Source organism: Coregonus clupeaformis, unplaced genomic scaffold (assembly GCF_020615455.1).
Source record: "Coregonus clupeaformis isolate EN_2021a unplaced genomic scaffold, ASM2061545v1 scaf0001, whole genome shotgun sequence".
NCBI lineage: Eukaryota > Metazoa > Chordata > Actinopteri > Salmoniformes > Salmonidae > Coregonus > Coregonus clupeaformis.
In genome coordinates, this window is record NW_025533456.1 from 1,408,567 (window position 1) to 1,425,225 (window position 16,659).

General features: G+C 46.5%; 2 protein-coding genes and 2 non-coding genes across 9 annotated transcripts in view; all 4 read left to right on the forward strand.

The window, feature by feature from the left end:
- Positions 1–162: 162 nt before the first annotated feature.
- On the forward strand, positions 163–13,783 carry LOC123482965 (embryonal Fyn-associated substrate-like). Its single transcript, XM_045212210.1, has 9 exons — positions 163–521; positions 1,731–2,081; positions 5,057–6,487; positions 6,651–6,770; positions 7,482–8,411; positions 9,987–10,061; positions 10,753–11,010; positions 11,329–11,557; positions 11,714–13,783. Exons 2-8 carry the CDS (start codon positions 2,070–2,072, stop codon positions 11,509–11,511), a joined length of 3,009 nt encoding a protein of 1,002 aa, XP_045068145.1. The 5' UTR covers positions 163–521; positions 1,731–2,069; the 3' UTR covers positions 11,512–11,557; positions 11,714–13,783.
- Positions 13,784–14,070: 287 nt separating this feature from the next.
- Positions 14,071–16,659, forward strand: part of LOC123482967 (apoptotic chromatin condensation inducer in the nucleus-like) — a 29,219-nt gene continuing 26,630 nt past the window's right edge. For all 6 annotated transcript variants that reach the window (XM_045212213.1, XM_045212214.1, XM_045212218.1 and 3 more), the window contains exons 1-3: positions 14,071–14,231; positions 15,635–15,700; positions 16,016–16,127. In XM_045212213.1, the coding sequence (XP_045068148.1) occupies positions 14,097–14,231; positions 15,635–15,700; positions 16,016–16,127 (313 nt within the window). In that variant the 5' untranslated portion in view covers positions 14,071–14,096. The remainder of the gene's footprint in view (positions 14,232–15,634; positions 15,701–16,015; positions 16,128–16,659) is intronic.
- Positions 15,447–15,565, forward strand: LOC121573087. Its single transcript, XR_006001966.2, has one exon. It is a non-coding gene; the product is annotated as a small nucleolar RNA U6-53/MBII-28 (small nucleolar RNA).
- Positions 16,520–16,638, forward strand: LOC121573085. Its single transcript, XR_006001964.2, has one exon. It is a non-coding gene; the product is annotated as a small nucleolar RNA U6-53/MBII-28 (small nucleolar RNA).

Here is a 16,659-nt window from a genome sequence, read left to right on the forward strand (position 1 = left end):
GACGTTTCCGGTACCTTTCCAAAATAAAAGAAATATCCTGGGTGTACTGCTTTATTTACAAATGCCTCCATTGATATTGCGCCTGTACTGCCGTCTATACGGTAGCCTATGCTCCATTCACACAGAATCCAAAAACCCGCAGCATGGCGCAGCAAAGCAAATAGCATATAACAACTTCTTGCTTTGCCATCTACTAACATTAAACGTACTTAGTTGGTTACAGCATCTCTCCTTGCCAGGTGAAAATGGCCCAGACTCAACTCTCTGTGTGTGTGAAAGCACCTTACCCAGTCTCCCGAATGAAATGCTGAAGGCGGAGCTGTAATCTTAGGTTTCTCCATCCTCAAAATCTTGCGCGTTTACCGCAAGACAGTCGTATCCAATTACGTAGTCCTTCTCCGGAGGGAGACATAAGAGAAAAACCTCGTTTGCCACGAATTCCCTCTACTGAAATAAGGGAACGCTCGATAGCTGTCTTTCTTTTCTCGAGTATTACATGAACTGTTTATATTTCATCAAGGGTAAGTACGCTAGCTAACAAAACAATAAGAGAGTGTCATTTGAATGCAGACTGAAGTTTTGCTTGCTAGCGAACTGATTTAATGCCCCCTTTTGTTTTGCCCATTGGGCTATAAGCTAGCCAAGCTAGCTAGCAGCTTACGTTACAGTAGAAAGCTAGCCTCTGCTCCATCGATTTAGATACGTGGATAATGTGGGCCAAATTGTGAGCTAACAAAATATTGAATATGTATTCACTTTTATTTGATCAGCGATAGGGTGAGCTGCTTGCTAACTTTAGGGGGCTAGCTAACGTTTGTTAGCAAATATTTATGTCATCTGAGTCAATCCATGCCATGGTCAAACATTTCGTCCTGACTAACTGATCCCACTGCCTGGTAACTTGATACACAACCTCGGAGTTTTATGCTGTAAATTAAGTTTTTACAGAATAATAATTGCTGTCATTATTTGATTTGCATTATTCTAATAACGCTTGCTACATAGTTTGAATGCTTACATTTCAACTGTAAATCTGTCATTGGGGTAACGTTTTCAGATGCTTGTTTTCAAGAGTGTCCAAAGGAAAATACAAAAACAACAACACTTAGTGACAAGAATAATATGCCAACTACTGGCTAATAATAATTAAATAATTATATATATATATATATATATATATATATATATATATATATATATATATTTTTAAAGTACATTAACAGCATAGACCGTTGTTGTACAATTACTAATAGGCCTACAACTAATAAAAACTACTGCTACAACTACTACTAAAACGAAATACCTATAATATATACAGTACATACATATTTACAAATATCTTCACATGGTGATGTTTCTATTAGTCAAAAACGCAGTTCGTTCTTTACATTTGACAAAAGGGCTTTCTTAAATACACTGTGTGATTTTAATGACCTGCTTTCTATAGGTAAATTATTCCAGTCAGTTGGGCCTTTTTATCTGAAAGATCTTACTCCAACCTCATGATGTACCCTTGGAATTTGTAATTGCTGATGTTGTCGAAAGGAGTAGTGTGAGTCTTATAAATCATGGGTGTGTGACCACAACATGGGACATGGTAAAAATACTGAAGTTATGAATTGGCTATAGATAAGTGATAGACATTGACATAATCTAAGAATCTAGACTTGTATGTTGTTTACAAAGTGACAGAACAACACTAACGATTTTATCATCATTTCCCTGACTAGGATTCTCCTTCAGTGTAATATGATGATGACATCACAATCTGGCCGAACTGGCTTTTCTAAGTTTCATCTCAAGAACAGTCAACAACACTGAGCCAAGAAGAAGCAGTTCAATCATGCCCTCAACACAGAACAACCCTATGGGCTTTGGTGAGCGAAGAAGGCAGGACATCTCGCAGCCTTGAATGAGGCTGGTGGTGTTGCCCTTGAACACAACTCAGATCGTGTGTTTGGACTCCGCAGCAATCCACAGTTCACCTCTTGGTTATAGATGGAGGACCCTGTCTGTTTGTGAGCCTGACCCAACATTCTGACAGGAGCACTGTCTGAGGAAGAGCAAACATGTCCCTCTCTGTGAGTACCAATCGTGTGTGTGTTTGCCTGTGAGTGTGTATGTGCATGTCTGTGTGACGTGGGTGGGTGTGAGTGTGCGTGCGCACACTTTTTGTATGAGAGATGGTGGGTAAAGCGGGCACTGATGAAAGGAGCCCAACTGGTGACATGGCACTATTCAGTGGGGGGAAAAAAAGTATTTAGTCAGCCACCAATTGTGCAAGTTCTCCCACTTAAAAAGATGAGAGAGGCCTGTAATTTTCATCATAGGTACACGTCAACTATGACAGACAAAATGAGAAGAAAAAAAATCCAGAAAATCACATTGTAGGATTTTAAATGAATTTATTTGCAAATTATGGTGGAAAATAAGTATTTGGTCACCTACAAACAAGCAAGATTTCTGGCTCTCACAGACCTGTAACTTCTTCTTTAAGAGGCTCCTCTGTCCTCCACTCATTACCTGTATTAATGGCACCTGTTTGAACTTGTTATCAGTATAAAATACACCTGTCCACAACCTCAAACAGTCACACTCCAAACTCCACTATGGCCAAGACCAAAGAGCTGTCAAAGGACACCAGAAACAAAATTGTAGACCTGCACCAGGCTGGGAAGACTGAATCTGCAATAGGTAAGCAGCTTGGTTTGAAGAAATCAACTGTGGGAGCAATTATTAGGAAATGGAAGACATACAAGACCACTGATAATCTCCCTCGATCTGGGGCTCCACGCAAGATCTCACCCCGTGGGGTCAAAATGATCACAAGAACGGTGAGCCAAAATCCCAGAACCACACGGGGGGACCTAGTGAATGACCTGCAGAGAGCTGGGACCAAAGTAACAAAGCCTACCATCAGTAACACACTACGCCGCCAGGGATTCAAATCCTGCAGTGCCAGACGTGTCCCCCTGCTTAAGCCAGTACATGTCCAGGCCCGTCTGAAGTTTGCTAGAGTGCATTTGGATGATCCAGAAGAGGATTGGGAGAATGTCATATGGTCAGATGAAACCAAAATAGAACTTTTTGGTAAAAACTCAACTCGTCGTGTTTGGAGGACAAAGAATGCTGAGTTGCATCCAAAGAACACCATACCTACTGTGAAGCATGGGGGTGGAAACATCATGCTTTGGGGTTGTTTTTCTGCAAAGCGACCAGGACGACTGATCCGTGTAAAGGAAAGAATTAATGGGGCCATGTATCGTGAGATTTTGAGTGAAAACCTTCCATCAGCAAGGGCATTGAAGATGAAACGTGGCTGGGTCTTTCAGCATGACAATGATCCCAAACACACCGCCTGGGCAACGAAGGAGTGGCTTCGTAAGAAGCATTTCAAGGTCCTGGAGTGGTCTAGCCAGTCTCCATATCTCAACCCCATAGAAAATCTTTGGAGGGAGTTGAAAGTCCGTGTTGCCCAGCGACAGCCCCAAAACATCACTGCTCTAGAGGAGATCTGCATGGAGGAATGGGCCAAAATACCAGCAACAGTGTGTGAAAACCTTGTGAAGACTTACAGAAAACGTTTGACCTGTGTCATTGCCAACAAAGGGTATATAACAAAGTATTGAGAAACTTTTGTTATTGACCAAATACTTATTTTCCACCATAATTTGCAAATAAATTCCTAAAAAAATCCTACAATGTGATTTTCTGGAATTTTTTTTCTCATTTTGTCTGTCATAGTTGACGTGTACCTATGATGAAAATTACAGGCCTCTCTCATCTTTTTTAAGTGGGAGAACTTGCACAATTGGTGGCTGACTACTTTCCCCCACTGTAGTTATTTTTCAAACCAGGGCCGTGTTTGAATACTTCAAAAATGCATCATCCTTCTTTGGGAGAATCACTGATATGACATAACTGGATCGGTGAAAGGCCATTGGCTGAAGTGAACCTTTTTGTTGTCCCTATCCAATACTCTCAAATCAGTGATTACATTATTCAGGGAAGGCAGGGAATGAAGGATGTGGTTTTTAAGTAATTTAACATTGCCCTGGCTTCCATCCACTTGCGCTGCTGTTTCCAGCAGTAACGTTTCCGAGTAGAGCTCCTAGCTCTGGGTGGTGTTCAGTAGTGCAAACCGTAGCAAAACATTTTGCAACTGAAAACAAAACATTGTGTTCTAATAGGACAAGATCGGACACTTAATTTTTTTGGGGAAAATATTTCCTTCCTACTGAACGCAGCCCAGGGCTCAGCTTGTTGTCTCTATAGCCAATCCCCAGGGGGTTAGGGTTTTGAAAAGGAGAAGAAGAGAGGAGGGCCAAGGGACGGCAATTAAACCCCAAACTAGGGACAGATGTTGCCCCCCTTCCCCCTTCCCTCCCTCTCTCGCTCCCTCCATCCCTCTCTTTTCTCATTACCATTTACTCCTCTTGTCTTTTAAATCATTCCTCCCTCCTCTGACTGTCTTTCTACTCACCCTATAATTACTGTATGCAGTAACTAAGTATACAGTGATTCAGCACTTATATCAGTATGATGGGACTTTGAATGCTCTGAATGTTCTCTCTCTCTCTCAATTCAATTCAATTTAAGGGCTTTATTGGCTTGGGAAACGTATGTTAACATTGCCAAAGCAAGTGAAATAAACAATAAATATTAACATCACTCTCTCTCTCTCAGCACCACACTGTCTTTGTTTTTCTCCTCCTTCCTCATCTTTAGCTCTTCTATTCACTTACACTGTTATACAATCAGCTATTCTCAATCTCTTTCTTGGCGTCAAGTCAATGCATTTGTCTGTGTGCAGTCCGGTCAGTATGTAGATGTATGCTTCCCAGTGTGATGTTAGACTGTCTCTGTGTGTGCATTCGTGTCATCAATGCCCCCGATGACTAGTGCCCAAAGTTTTAACTAGGAAAAACTCTGGATTAACGCTGCGATAGTAATGGGTGTTTGTGAATCTCTTATTTCTGAGTAATTACTGTGTCGTAAATTATTTCTGTGTTATATATTTTTCCTGTCCATGTCCCCCCCCACCCTTCCCCCTCAGACGGTGCTGGCGAAGGCCCTGTTTGACAATGCAGCAGAGAGCCCTGAGGAGCTGGCCTTCCGGAAGGGGGACATCCTGATGGTTCTAGAACAGGAACAGGGAGGGGGTCCTGGCTGGTGGCTCTGCTCCCTCCACGGGCGCCAGGGCATTGCACCCGCCAACCGCCTCCGCCTCCTCCACACTGCCCTGGGGTCGGACCCCCGACCCCCCAGCGAAGACTCTGTGTACCTCTCCCCTGGCCCCCTGGCCCGCACGGCAGTCTCCACGGAGGACGTAGACGGGGTCTACCGCACCCCACCTAGGCTGGGGGAGGCCCTGTACCAGAGCCCAGGGGCGGTGCCTGTCGCCTCTAGACCAGGGGTGCTCCGGCAGGCCGAGGTAGGGGGTCGCCCCCGTTCCCGCTCCAGCTCTGGTACACGCCCCCTACCCGATTGGGACGTGGGGGTGACAGGGCGCCCGCGCTCGCCCTCCCTCCGAGGCAGAGATACAGACTCAGCCGGGACACTTTACCAGACCCCCTCCACCCCCACGCCTCTTGGGCTCCACTACCACAGAGCACCAGGGGGTCTGGCTGGAGCCCCTGGCCCAGAGAATGTCTACCTGGCCCCCAGTGGGATGCCCCGGGCGGTGGGTCTAGCTCCAGAGAGGCTAGAGGACAACACCTACCTGGTCCCCAGGGAGACCGTAGCGGCCGTAGGCCACTCTGATGGCTGTTACCTTGTCCCCAAAGGTACTGTACTGCCCAGCGAGGAGGTCTACCAGACCCCCACAGGAGGGGCAGCAGGGGTGGCCGTGGTGACCCAGGTCACCCCCATCGCTACCAGGATCCTGGAGGCTCAGAGCCTCACCCCTTCACAGGTTAATGGGGGTGGGGGGGCCCCCCTCAAGCCCCTCACCCCTCAATCCAAACTGGCACAGGACACCCCTGGAATGATGTACCAGACCCCCACCGCTGTGGGAGCAGGGATTCTCAGGACTCCACCCGTCCCTGCACTGGGATCCCCCAAACCTCAGCTGAAAGGCGTGACCCCCAAAACCCCAGGGACCCCCAGAGGTCAGGGGGGTGTACCCTCCACCCCTCCCATCGCCAGGGGGAAGCTAGCTCCGGCTACCCCCCTCAGGGGGTCTCCATTGCTGGCCAGACCAGGAGAGGGACAAGGCAGAGTGCCCAGGTCACCAAACTTTGCCCGTAAGCCCCCTCCTCCAGCCCCTCCAGTGAGGGGGGTCACCAGAAAAGAGTTGCCCCAGTCTGGAGCCCCTGTATCCACCTCTAAGCCTGCCCTCTCCACTCCCCAGTCCACTCCTGTACCCTTGCAGCAGAAGAGCAAAGATGGAAGGATGACGTCGGATGAAAAGAAGAAGAATGGGCAGAATAAGAAAGGAGAGGACAGAGCGTATGCAGATCCTGATGACGAGAACCTCAATGAACAGGTGAGCGAGAAAGACAATCTCTTGTCATGATTAGGTCCCAGAGTTTTCCCCCGTCAAGTCATGTAGTCAGGAAAAACTCCAACCCTAGTTAACCAATGTGAACTATATAGCTGACATTGTGACCTTGTGCTTATAACCTGCTGTCTTGTGCCTGGTCTACTAGGTGTATGATACTCCTCCCAGCAGTAGGTGGCAGCGGCCAGCCCCAGCAGCGTTGTGTGACGATGAGAACATCTACAACACCCCCCGCTCCCTCCCCCCACACACTGACCTAGAGTCAGAGGTCAGTCAGGATTCTTCCTCTACAGTGCAGACACCATCTCTCTCCTCCTCTCACTCCCTCTCTTTTTTCTCCCTCCTCTCTCTAACTCCATGTTTCTCTCTCTCCCTCTCCTCCCTTTCCCCCCTCAGCTCGCAACCTTCCCTCACCTGTTCTTCTCTCACTCCCCCTCTTTCTCTCTAGGCTCAACTTTCCTTCACCTGTTCCTTCCCCCTCCCCCCTCCTCCCTCTCTCTGTCGGTCTTTCTCTCTCTGCCACACCTGTTTCTCTGTCGGCTGCACCCAGTCTGTCTGCTCTGAATACTGCTGTTGCTATTTTCTCCCAGTCACACCCAGCTGTCTATACCGCAGTGGGAATGTAATGGCCAGGCTATACAGTCTCCTCCTAGTTTCTCCTCCCCCTCTGTTCCTCTAGAAAGTACATGCAAAACAAATAGTACTACTGAATAGGAGCTTAGAATGACTTGAAGAACAATAACGGTAATAGTAGACTTGCTATGCGCAATTGACCCACATTGTCCTGTGCAATGATCTTGGTGCACTTTACAGTGGTGCTTTAGACATTATTTTGTCTAACTGAGCAATTGGTGTCTGGGCCAGGGGGCAAAACAGAAAGCAATATCCAAGAGGAAAGTAAATATTTATTTTCTTTCTCCATTTCTCTCTCTCTCCCTCCCTCCCTCCCTTTGTCTTTATCTCCATTACTCTCTTTCAGGTGTACAATGTTCCCACCATAATAATCAACACGTCATCAGAGGAGGACGTTTACAGCATTCCCACACTTCCTGGCCTACACCTGGCCCCGGGGGACATGTCCACCATCATCCCTCTGGAGGAGACTGAGCATGGCCAGGTCTACTCTTTCCCCGGCCCAGGGAAGAGCGCTCCGCTGGGGCTGGGTGAGGGCAGCGACCCGGGCTCCACCTCCGAGTCGGACTGTGGCATCTACAACATGCCTGCTCTCACCCTGGACGTCCTGCCCTCTTCGGCGATGTCGACGTCATCTTCCACACATAGGTTGTCTGTATCCAGTAATGGGTCTGGTGACGTCCAATGGAGAACCTCGCTTTCCAGCCTCGTCCAATCGGTGCTGAGCTCTGCCTCGGGTACACCTGCCTCCTCAAGGGACCTGGCCACCTCATTGGCTGAGATCCTGTCCATCTGGAAGTTGAGTCAACCCAGCGAGGTCCCTCCCCCTCTCCAACAGGCTTGGGCCCGCCTCTCAGACTTACTTCCTGCTTTGTCCGCCGGTGGCCACGCCCCACCGTCAGACACCCTGCTCTCTATGGTCCAACGGGCGCTGGAGGACTCCACCATCCTGTTACAGACCCAGGGGCGGCCCCGCCTCCCTTCCCAGGATTCCCTCTCCCGGAGACCCCTACCAGCCCTTCCCGTAGCTGAGGTCAAACCCATAGGGAGTGGTATGGGACCACGCAAGAGTAGCTGGATCCAGGAGAGACCTTTACCCCCGACCCCGCAGCCAGCATTCCCCCTGTCCCCCGCACAACCCTCCATTACCATGTCCATTACGGTAGGGCATAGCGATGGAGAGGAGGAGATGGGGAACGAGTACGCAGGGATAGGTCTGACTCCCGCCCCGGCACCACTTCCTGTGGGAGACAGTGTGGGATACGTGAAACTGCAGGTCAGTCTTCAGTCTGCTTGTTACGATGGCTTTTGTTTCTCTCTCACCTCTCCCTTGCTGGCACATATTTTACATTGTGTTTTAGGGGGATTTCAGGATTTTACAACTCAAGGTTAGATAGATCCTCACACTGAAAGCATTCTATGGGCCAGCAGAAACTGTAATCCATGGTTCGGTTTTCTTTAAACAGCCACTACAAACTGTACAAACCCTTCCCCTTTAAGCAGACGCCTTTATTCAGAGTGACTTATAATAATAAGTGCTCCTGTTGTATGTTTGCCTCTTCTTCCAGTTATTTTATTGGACAGTATCTGCTCTGTGGGGCCATAGCTGTGTCTAAAGTGTTGTATCTACATTATATATACAAAAGTATGTGGACACCCCTTCAAATTAGTGGATTCTGCCATTTCAGCCACACCCGTTGCTGACAGATGTATAAAATCGAGCACACAGCCATGCGATCTCCATAGACATACATTGACAGTAGAATGGCCTTACTAAAGAGCTTAGTGACTTTCAACGTGGCACCGTCATAGGATGCCACCTTTCCAACAAGTCAGTTTGTCAAATGTATGCCCTGCTAGAGCTGCCCCGGTCAACTGTAAGTGCTGTTATTGTGAAGTGGAATTGTCTAGGAGCAACAGCGGCTCAGTCGCGAAGTGGAAGGCCACACAAACTCACAAAACGGGACCGCCGAGTGCTGAAGCGCATAGCAACACTCACTACCGTGTTCCAAACTGCCTCTGGAAGCAACGTCAGCACAATAACTGTTCGTCGGGAGCTTCATGAAATGGGTTTCCATGGCCGAGCAGCCGCACACAAGCCTAAGATCACCATGCGCGATGCCAAGCGTCAGCTGGAGTGGTGGAAAGCTCGCCACCATTGGACTCTGGAGCAGTGGAAACACGTTCTCTGGAGTGATGAATCACGCTTCACAATCTGGCAGTCCAACGGACAAATTTGGGTTTGGCGGATGCCAGGAGAACGCTACCTGCCCCAATGCATAGTGCCAACTGTAAAGTTTGGTGGAGGAGAAATAATGGTCTGGGGCTGTTTTCATGGTTCGGGCTAGGCCCCTTAGTTCCAGTGAAGGGAAATCTTAACACTACAGCATACAATGACATTCTAGACGATTCTGTGCTTCCAACTTTGTATCAACAGTTTGGGGAAGGCCCTTTCCTGTTTCAGCATGACAATGCCCCCGTGCACAAATCGAGATCAATACAGAAATGGTTTGTCGAGATCAGTGTGGAAGAACTTGACTGGCCTGAACAGAGCCCTTACCTCAACCCCATCAAACACATTTCTCTGGAGTGGAACTGCGACTGGGAGCCAGGCCTAATCGCCCAACATCAGTGCCTGACCTTACTAATGCTCTGGTGGCTGAATGGAAGCAGTCCCCGCAGCAATGTTTCAACATCTAGTGGAAAGCCTTCCCAGAAGAGTGGAGGCTGTTATAGCAGCAAAGGGGGGACCAACTCCATATTAATGCCCATGATTTTGGAATGAGATGTTCGACGAGCAGGTGTCCACATACTTTTGGTGATGTAGTGTATGTTCACCTTTCCTCCGCAGGGAAAGCCAGAGCCTCCCTCAGATGCCCAGACAGAGAATGGGTCAAACCAGACTGTCCACACCACAGAGCCTAGGGTAAATAACACGCACACACTCATTCTCACATCTTACGCTCCCAATTGTCACACACATGCTTGTCATTCTCACACACTTTGTTTTTACACCAATCACCACGCACATACACACACTCTCATCCTCTCACATTTTCACACCACATACACACACTCTCACATCTTCACACCACATACACAAACTATGGCCTCAGCTTAATGATTGATTCCCTCTGTGTATTTACTGATGAGCTTTCTCTGTCCTTCAGTCCAGTGAGTCAACATTGATCTACCTTACTGTAGGTTACATTGACAGTAAATCTGCTCTCTGTACTTTATCCAGTTTCAACCTGCCTGGATCAACTCAACTTGTTTAGCATAACAGTATCTCTATCTTCATCTCAATGTCTCTTTTGCTTCTCTCTATCTTTTCCCTCTATCTTTCTCTAAAATGTTCTCCCAGAGTCTGCATTTTTGTAGGCTTAGGTTGCGTCAACTTGTGTCATAGCCACACAACAAGAGGTCATCTGTGATTCTAAGTATTTGACATAATAGACAATGGGGGCCCATGGCACAATACATGGCAGTTCCATAAGTGACAATGTTCATCCCCGCCATTACAATGGTGGCCCTATCTCACTGCATCTCTCTCTCTCTCTCTCCCCACTATGTCTCTCGCTCTCCCCATTTCTAACTCTCTCTGTCTCTCTCTCCAGTTGAGCCCCTCCCCTCCTCTGCCCATCTCTCTCTCTCTGGAGGACTCTGAGCTGCTGTCCTTCTATTCGTCTCAGAGCCTGTCCCACCTCTCCTGTCTGGCCGACTCCATCGACGTGCTCTTCAACAGTGTGCAGGGGAACCAGCCGCCCCGCGTCTTTGTTTCCCGGGGGAAGAGTTTGATCGTGACGGCGCACAAGCTGGTGTTCATCGGGGACACGCTCTCCCGCCTCCTGACCTCTCCTGACCTCAGGGCAAAGGTCAGCACACATTTCATGCCAAAATGACACGGTCGTGACTTGTGTTCAAAAGGGCACACTGTAGCAAAACAGAAAAATAAAATGTATGTTTCTCATAGGGCAAGTTTAGGTAGTCTAGTCCCTACCTGTTGCAGTCTGTTTTCTTCCATTCTATGCCTAATGAACACAACCCTGTATTTCATTCCAAATGTAGGGTTCGATACGATAGTCAAACATAAAGAACAGCTTGCAGCAGAATTCATTTGAGATTTAGGTCAAGGTGAAAGGGATTAAGGACATTTAGGTAAGATATCTATTTTTGTCTTTCTCTCTCCGTAGGTTACAACCTCAGGTGGGCGTCTGTGTCAGGCCCTGAAGGCTGTCGTTGTGGCGACAAAGGGGGCAGCACAAAACTATCCATCTGTCTCTGCCACCCAGGAAATGGTGGACCGCGTGGCCGAGCTGTCCCAGCATGCCGCAGGATTCTCCAGCCTGCTACAGCGCCTCACAGAGATATCTTGACGATGTTTCTTCAACTTCTTTTCTTGAAATGCCTTAGTTCAGGGTTTCCCAAACTTGGTCCTTGGGACCCCAAGGCGTACACGCTTTGGTTTTTGCCCTAGCACTACACAGCTGATTCAAATAATCAACTAATCATCAAGCTTTGATCATTTGAATTAGCTGTGTAGTGTTGGGCAAAAACCAAAACGTGTACGCCTTGGGGTCCCAAGGACCAAGTTTGGGAAACGCTGCCTTAATAGTTGTTTCAATGTGTTATCTTTTTAATTGAACGGTTTGACGTTGGAAGTAAGTGATGTGATTTTCAGTGCGGAAAGAAGAACTGAGATATGTGCCTCACATTTGTTATCGAGTTAGATTTTGTGTGTGTGTTGTTTGGGCTTTGTTTGTTTTTATACTTACTGACTTCTGTGCTGTTAGTATCAACATCCAAGCACAGTTGTCTCGTTGTGTGTCCTGATAACTTATTTGATTGATGGATGTTTGGTTTTGCTCATGTTTGTGACATTGAGTGTCCCTTGTGGGTTACCGTATTATGGGAGACAGCCTAGTTCTGGTCAGTTGCCATATGTTCCTCCTCCTTTGACATAACCATTTGTTTTCTTATCTTTGCATCCTTATTTATTGTAAGTAACTCTCCATCCCCCTCTCCAAAAATAGCAAGTGAGCCTCACATCCTGTTTGTTGAGATGGAGGAGAACAGGGAGAACTTGATGAAGGTGCAGGTGGTGGGTCTGTATATAAATGCTGTGGCAGCATTACTGTGTGTTTCTGCCTGGTGTTGCATTGGAGATTGTGTAAAACAACACTTTTATTATCCATAGGATGTTGACCATAGGAGCTTGCAAGATGGCACAAACCAACCTGGGACCAGGCTACTCCTTTACCCCTTCAGTTTCCTACCTTGTAGTCTGGAAGAGAGGGATTGGAAAGCGATTCAGATTGGTTTAAAGTAACCTGTTGTTGAAATGGCGCAAGAGCGGGCTCAGTCAGGGATGTTCTTTCCCACGGTTGGGCCATTGAGAGGGAAAAACCTGTATGCCAACTTTTACCTGTCTACACCTGTCTCGCTTTTCATTTCTCACTTTCTTTCCTCTCGATTTCTCACACATTACACCTTTAGTCACACACCACAGTCCCTTGGATGTTGTCAAAAGGACGAGAAAGAAAGGGTTGTCTTTTGTTTTCTCTATGCAGGTAGCTCCCAGACAGACATGCTGGTTTACTGTTGCCTGTGCCTGTCTGTGTTTTTCTATTCAACTCTATTGTCAGTCAGAGCTTGTGAGGCGTCCATAGCAGACGTGTGGGTTGCAGACTTGCCAAATGGGGTATTTCTGTAGTGCATGTGTATCTCCATAAAGTTCATCTTTGTCACCATCTCCCTGCTTCAGTCAATGTTTAAATTAATCTTCGGTGCCCAAACATTGCCTCCTGTTTCGCTTCTACCTGTCTAGTTCCCTGTAGCCTCTGATGGGCTAGGTGGAAGTATCACCATATTGCTTCTTGGGCTACTCTTACCCAATCCTCTCAGATCCTAATAAGTGCATAGGGGGCTAGGGGTTGATTGGGGCGCAGGCTTCTAGGTTTTCCTATTGTTGAAAGACACTAATCGCACCCTGCAAAGTCAATGCTGCCACCCTCCCTATTATTGCTGTCTGACTCTATGCATCAGTGGTATGTTGTTGATAGGAGGGTCAAATTAACAAAAATGCATCAGTGCCAAAAAAAGTACTAAGTAGCTTCGCCAAGCTCTGGTGTTTTGCTTTTGAGCTCCACCTAGTGGAAGGAAGCAGTGTTTCTACAGAATGCCTGCCTTCAGTCAAAGCCGGAAGGCCTAATAATAGAAAAGCATCGTCATAATTAATAACATTGTATTTATTGATCTATTTTGTTCAAGTGGCTTTGTGATCTGCATGGCTTTAAGTTGCTTTATTTGTTGTATATGCACACATTTAACCAGGGACGTTTTCACCTCACACCGTGAATTCAATTTTACTATAATAATGTTTCAAAAGAACAAACGGAGAAGAGCAGTTAGTTTGATTAAGCTAGAATTGTATTTTGTCTTTTTTTGTACCAGAATGTATTTTTGAAAGCTTTTCGTTTTGTAATCATGTTTTACACTAAAGTGAATTTGTTGGGATTGACTCCATGGCTAAATAAGGCATATGGATCTATCCAGTCTACACTTCATGTAAGTTGAACACTACAATGATGACGGTCATTATGACTCTGTTCCGTTTTTAAATGCACAAATACATTTTTTACAATTACATTGTTCTGTCTTGATGTGGATTATTTCTGCTAAAAGTATCTAATGTATTTTAAAATGGTTTTTCACATTGTTAGTGAAGCATCTTACTTTTTTAATTGTTCCATGTTTTGTAGTCCTTTTTTCTGACATGATACTGTGCACTGTCTGGAAAGGGCGTCAGACACTCACATGGTTAAGTAAAGTTAAATCATGAGAGTTGTAGGTTAGCACGGTATCGGCTTGTAACTACAGTAGGAAAGTCTCCACCCCCTCCGGAGATTGCCAAACTGTGACGTAGCGACGCCTGTTGGAGCTTCAGCGAAAGGAAAGCAAAATGGCGGATGAAGATGTTACGCTGGATGGTAAACCGCTACAATCCCTACGTGTGGCGGATTTGAAAGCCGCTTTGGAGCATCGACACCTCCCTAAAAGCGGGGCGAAAAATGCGCTCGTTAAGCGACTAAAAGGGGTAAGTTTGGCGCCGGTTATTGCTTCTACGGACAAGCTGGTCAAGTTCAGCAGGAGGCGAGAGTGGATTTATAGGCCGTGTGTCGGTGGTTCGGGAGCGGGAATGCATAATATTAGGCACTCATACGCGTGCGGAGGATTTCAGGTCTGGCAAATGATCCATCGGTATGTTAAAATACGTCGAACCAATTGTAGAACTATATATTGTGTGGTGCAACACTCTTCAAAGTTGATATGTGTTGCACGGACCGAACTGAAGGCCCAACCGGAGTGTGTTTATGCTAGCGAACTAACCAGCAGCAGTCCCTCTGTCGTCGGGCCCGCGCTCTGTGTGAGTGAGAGGAAAAGGGGGCAGGGTGATTGTGTACGCGCCTGCCCATATGCGCCGTTTACAGTAACAGTAGCTCGCTAGCTACGTAGTTAGCTTAGTAAGGCAAACATATTTAGGAGATAATTAACGTGAAGTTGCTTTTATTTTTCTCTTCAATTAGCTAGCTATATTATTACCTAGTTACATTTTCCTTAACAATACCGCCAATGAAAAACATTAGGTTTCCAGCAAGCTAGTGCTGAATATTAATTTGCACACCACCATTAGAAAATTGATTTCCCAATTGCATTATAATTGCCTCATAAGTGTGATAACTTAATTGCACACAATGCTCAGCAATCACAAATAATTGCATAAATTATAACTACCCGTTTTTTAATCAGCCATGCAGTTTACTTTGCGTGTATAATGGTCTATATCCTGTGTGTGAAAATGGGCTATTCTTCCGCATTTCCAATCGAATGCAAGCTGAAGGTTTGCAAAATGTCAGTGGAAGGGCAATCGAAACTGGCTGGCACTCTAACCTCAATGACCCGAGTCGATTTGGATCATTACCCAATGATGCCCCTCCTTCTATGCAACTGACCAACGAACGATTCATTTCGCTTCTACGTTCCGTATTTAGCCTATATGGAATAAAAACGGGTCTGTTCATTAGAAGAGAATCTCCATACAGAGGGCAGGACAGAGAGAGTGTTTCAGAGACCCTGCTCCCGACCACTATGACGACGTTTTGGGCATCACTTGCAGCTGGAGTTGAATGGGAACAAGGGCTTGTTGTCCTGTCTAGGATGCTACATTTGTTGAATGATTTCATCTATGTGCCTGTAATCATTCGGTTAGTTTTGCTACGGACTGTCTATATTGCTATTATTATTATTTTCTCTCCTATGATGATCCCGCCATGCTAATACTGATGCACCAGACTGGCAGTGTGTCTCTCTGGGTGCAAGTGAGTTAAACTCACCTTCGCATACTGACTGGGTCAGTGTGTGCTGAGGAGAATGAACAAATAGCTCTTATTAACCTGCATTTCTTATGTGTTTTAACCAGTATTTTGGTCGCTGTTTCAGGCTCTGATGTTGGAGAATGTTAAGAGGACCTCCACTTCCCACATTGGGCTCCAGCCCAACTCCCAGGTAAAAGCAATACACTACTGGTTGGAGAGTCGACACTAGATGTAGAGACAATGTTATGGAGGTTACCTGATTTAAATGTCAGTCATCTGTGTGTTTCAGACCAGATATGTATTTTTTTTACCCTCAAATGAATTCGAAAATATTTCTACCTGTATTGTTAAATGCACAAAGGTGATCATTTTACCCCCCTCCCGATTGTGTGTCTATCGTTTTAGATTGGGGTGAAGATGAGTCCTGTATCATTAAAACGCACATATAGCCTAGTCTTTCCCTTCCGGTTTTCTAATGTTGTGACTATATCCCCTGTGTGTTCAGATTGGGGAGGAGATGAGCCAGAACAGCTTTATAAAGCAGTACCTGGCCCAGCAGCAGGAGCTCCTCCGCCAGAGGCTGGAGAGAGAGGCCCGGGAGGCGGCCGAGGCCGATGGTAAGACACCCACAACCAGGCTTTAATAGCCACACTAGCACACTACTTAGCACGGAATGCTAGTGTCGAGTGGACATTGGACCATAGTCTGTTCCAATATCCACACTGAAGCAATGTTTTGCGCATGCATTGTAAGTGGTATGCTAGTGTGGACATAGAGGCAGACTTGAACTACATCTGAACAATGTACGATGGCCCTATAGCTTAGTGCAGTTAACAACTGTAGAGTGATACCAGTGGCACTATATGAATGGAGGGCAGTTAGCTGAGTGCCATTCACATCTGCATATAAACCGTGGCCTTATAGCTGAGTGCATTTCTCATCTGCATATATGGCTAGTGGGCCCATCTCAGGCCTCTTGCACCATGTAATGTCCCCAAGTCCTTATTGTCTCCAATGATGATCCCGCCATGCTAATACTGATGCACCAGACTGGCAGTGTGTCTCTCTGGGTGCAAGTGAGTTAAACTCACCTTCTCATACTGACTGGGTCAGTGTGGGCTGAGGAGAACTGCTAGAAATGAACCACAA

What these genes read in the sequence shown, in the direction of transcription:
- LOC123482965 (XM_045212210.1), top strand. An exon ending in ACGAGAACCTCAATGAACAG is followed by an intron (nt 6,488 to 6,650) that starts GTGAGCGAGAAA and finishes CTGGTCTACTAG; the next exon opens with GTGTATGATACTCCTCCCAG. An exon ending in CTCCTGACCTCAGGGCAAAG is followed by an intron (nt 11,011 to 11,328) that starts GTCAGCACACAT and finishes CTCTCTCCGTAG; the next exon opens with GTTACAACCTCAGGTGGGCG.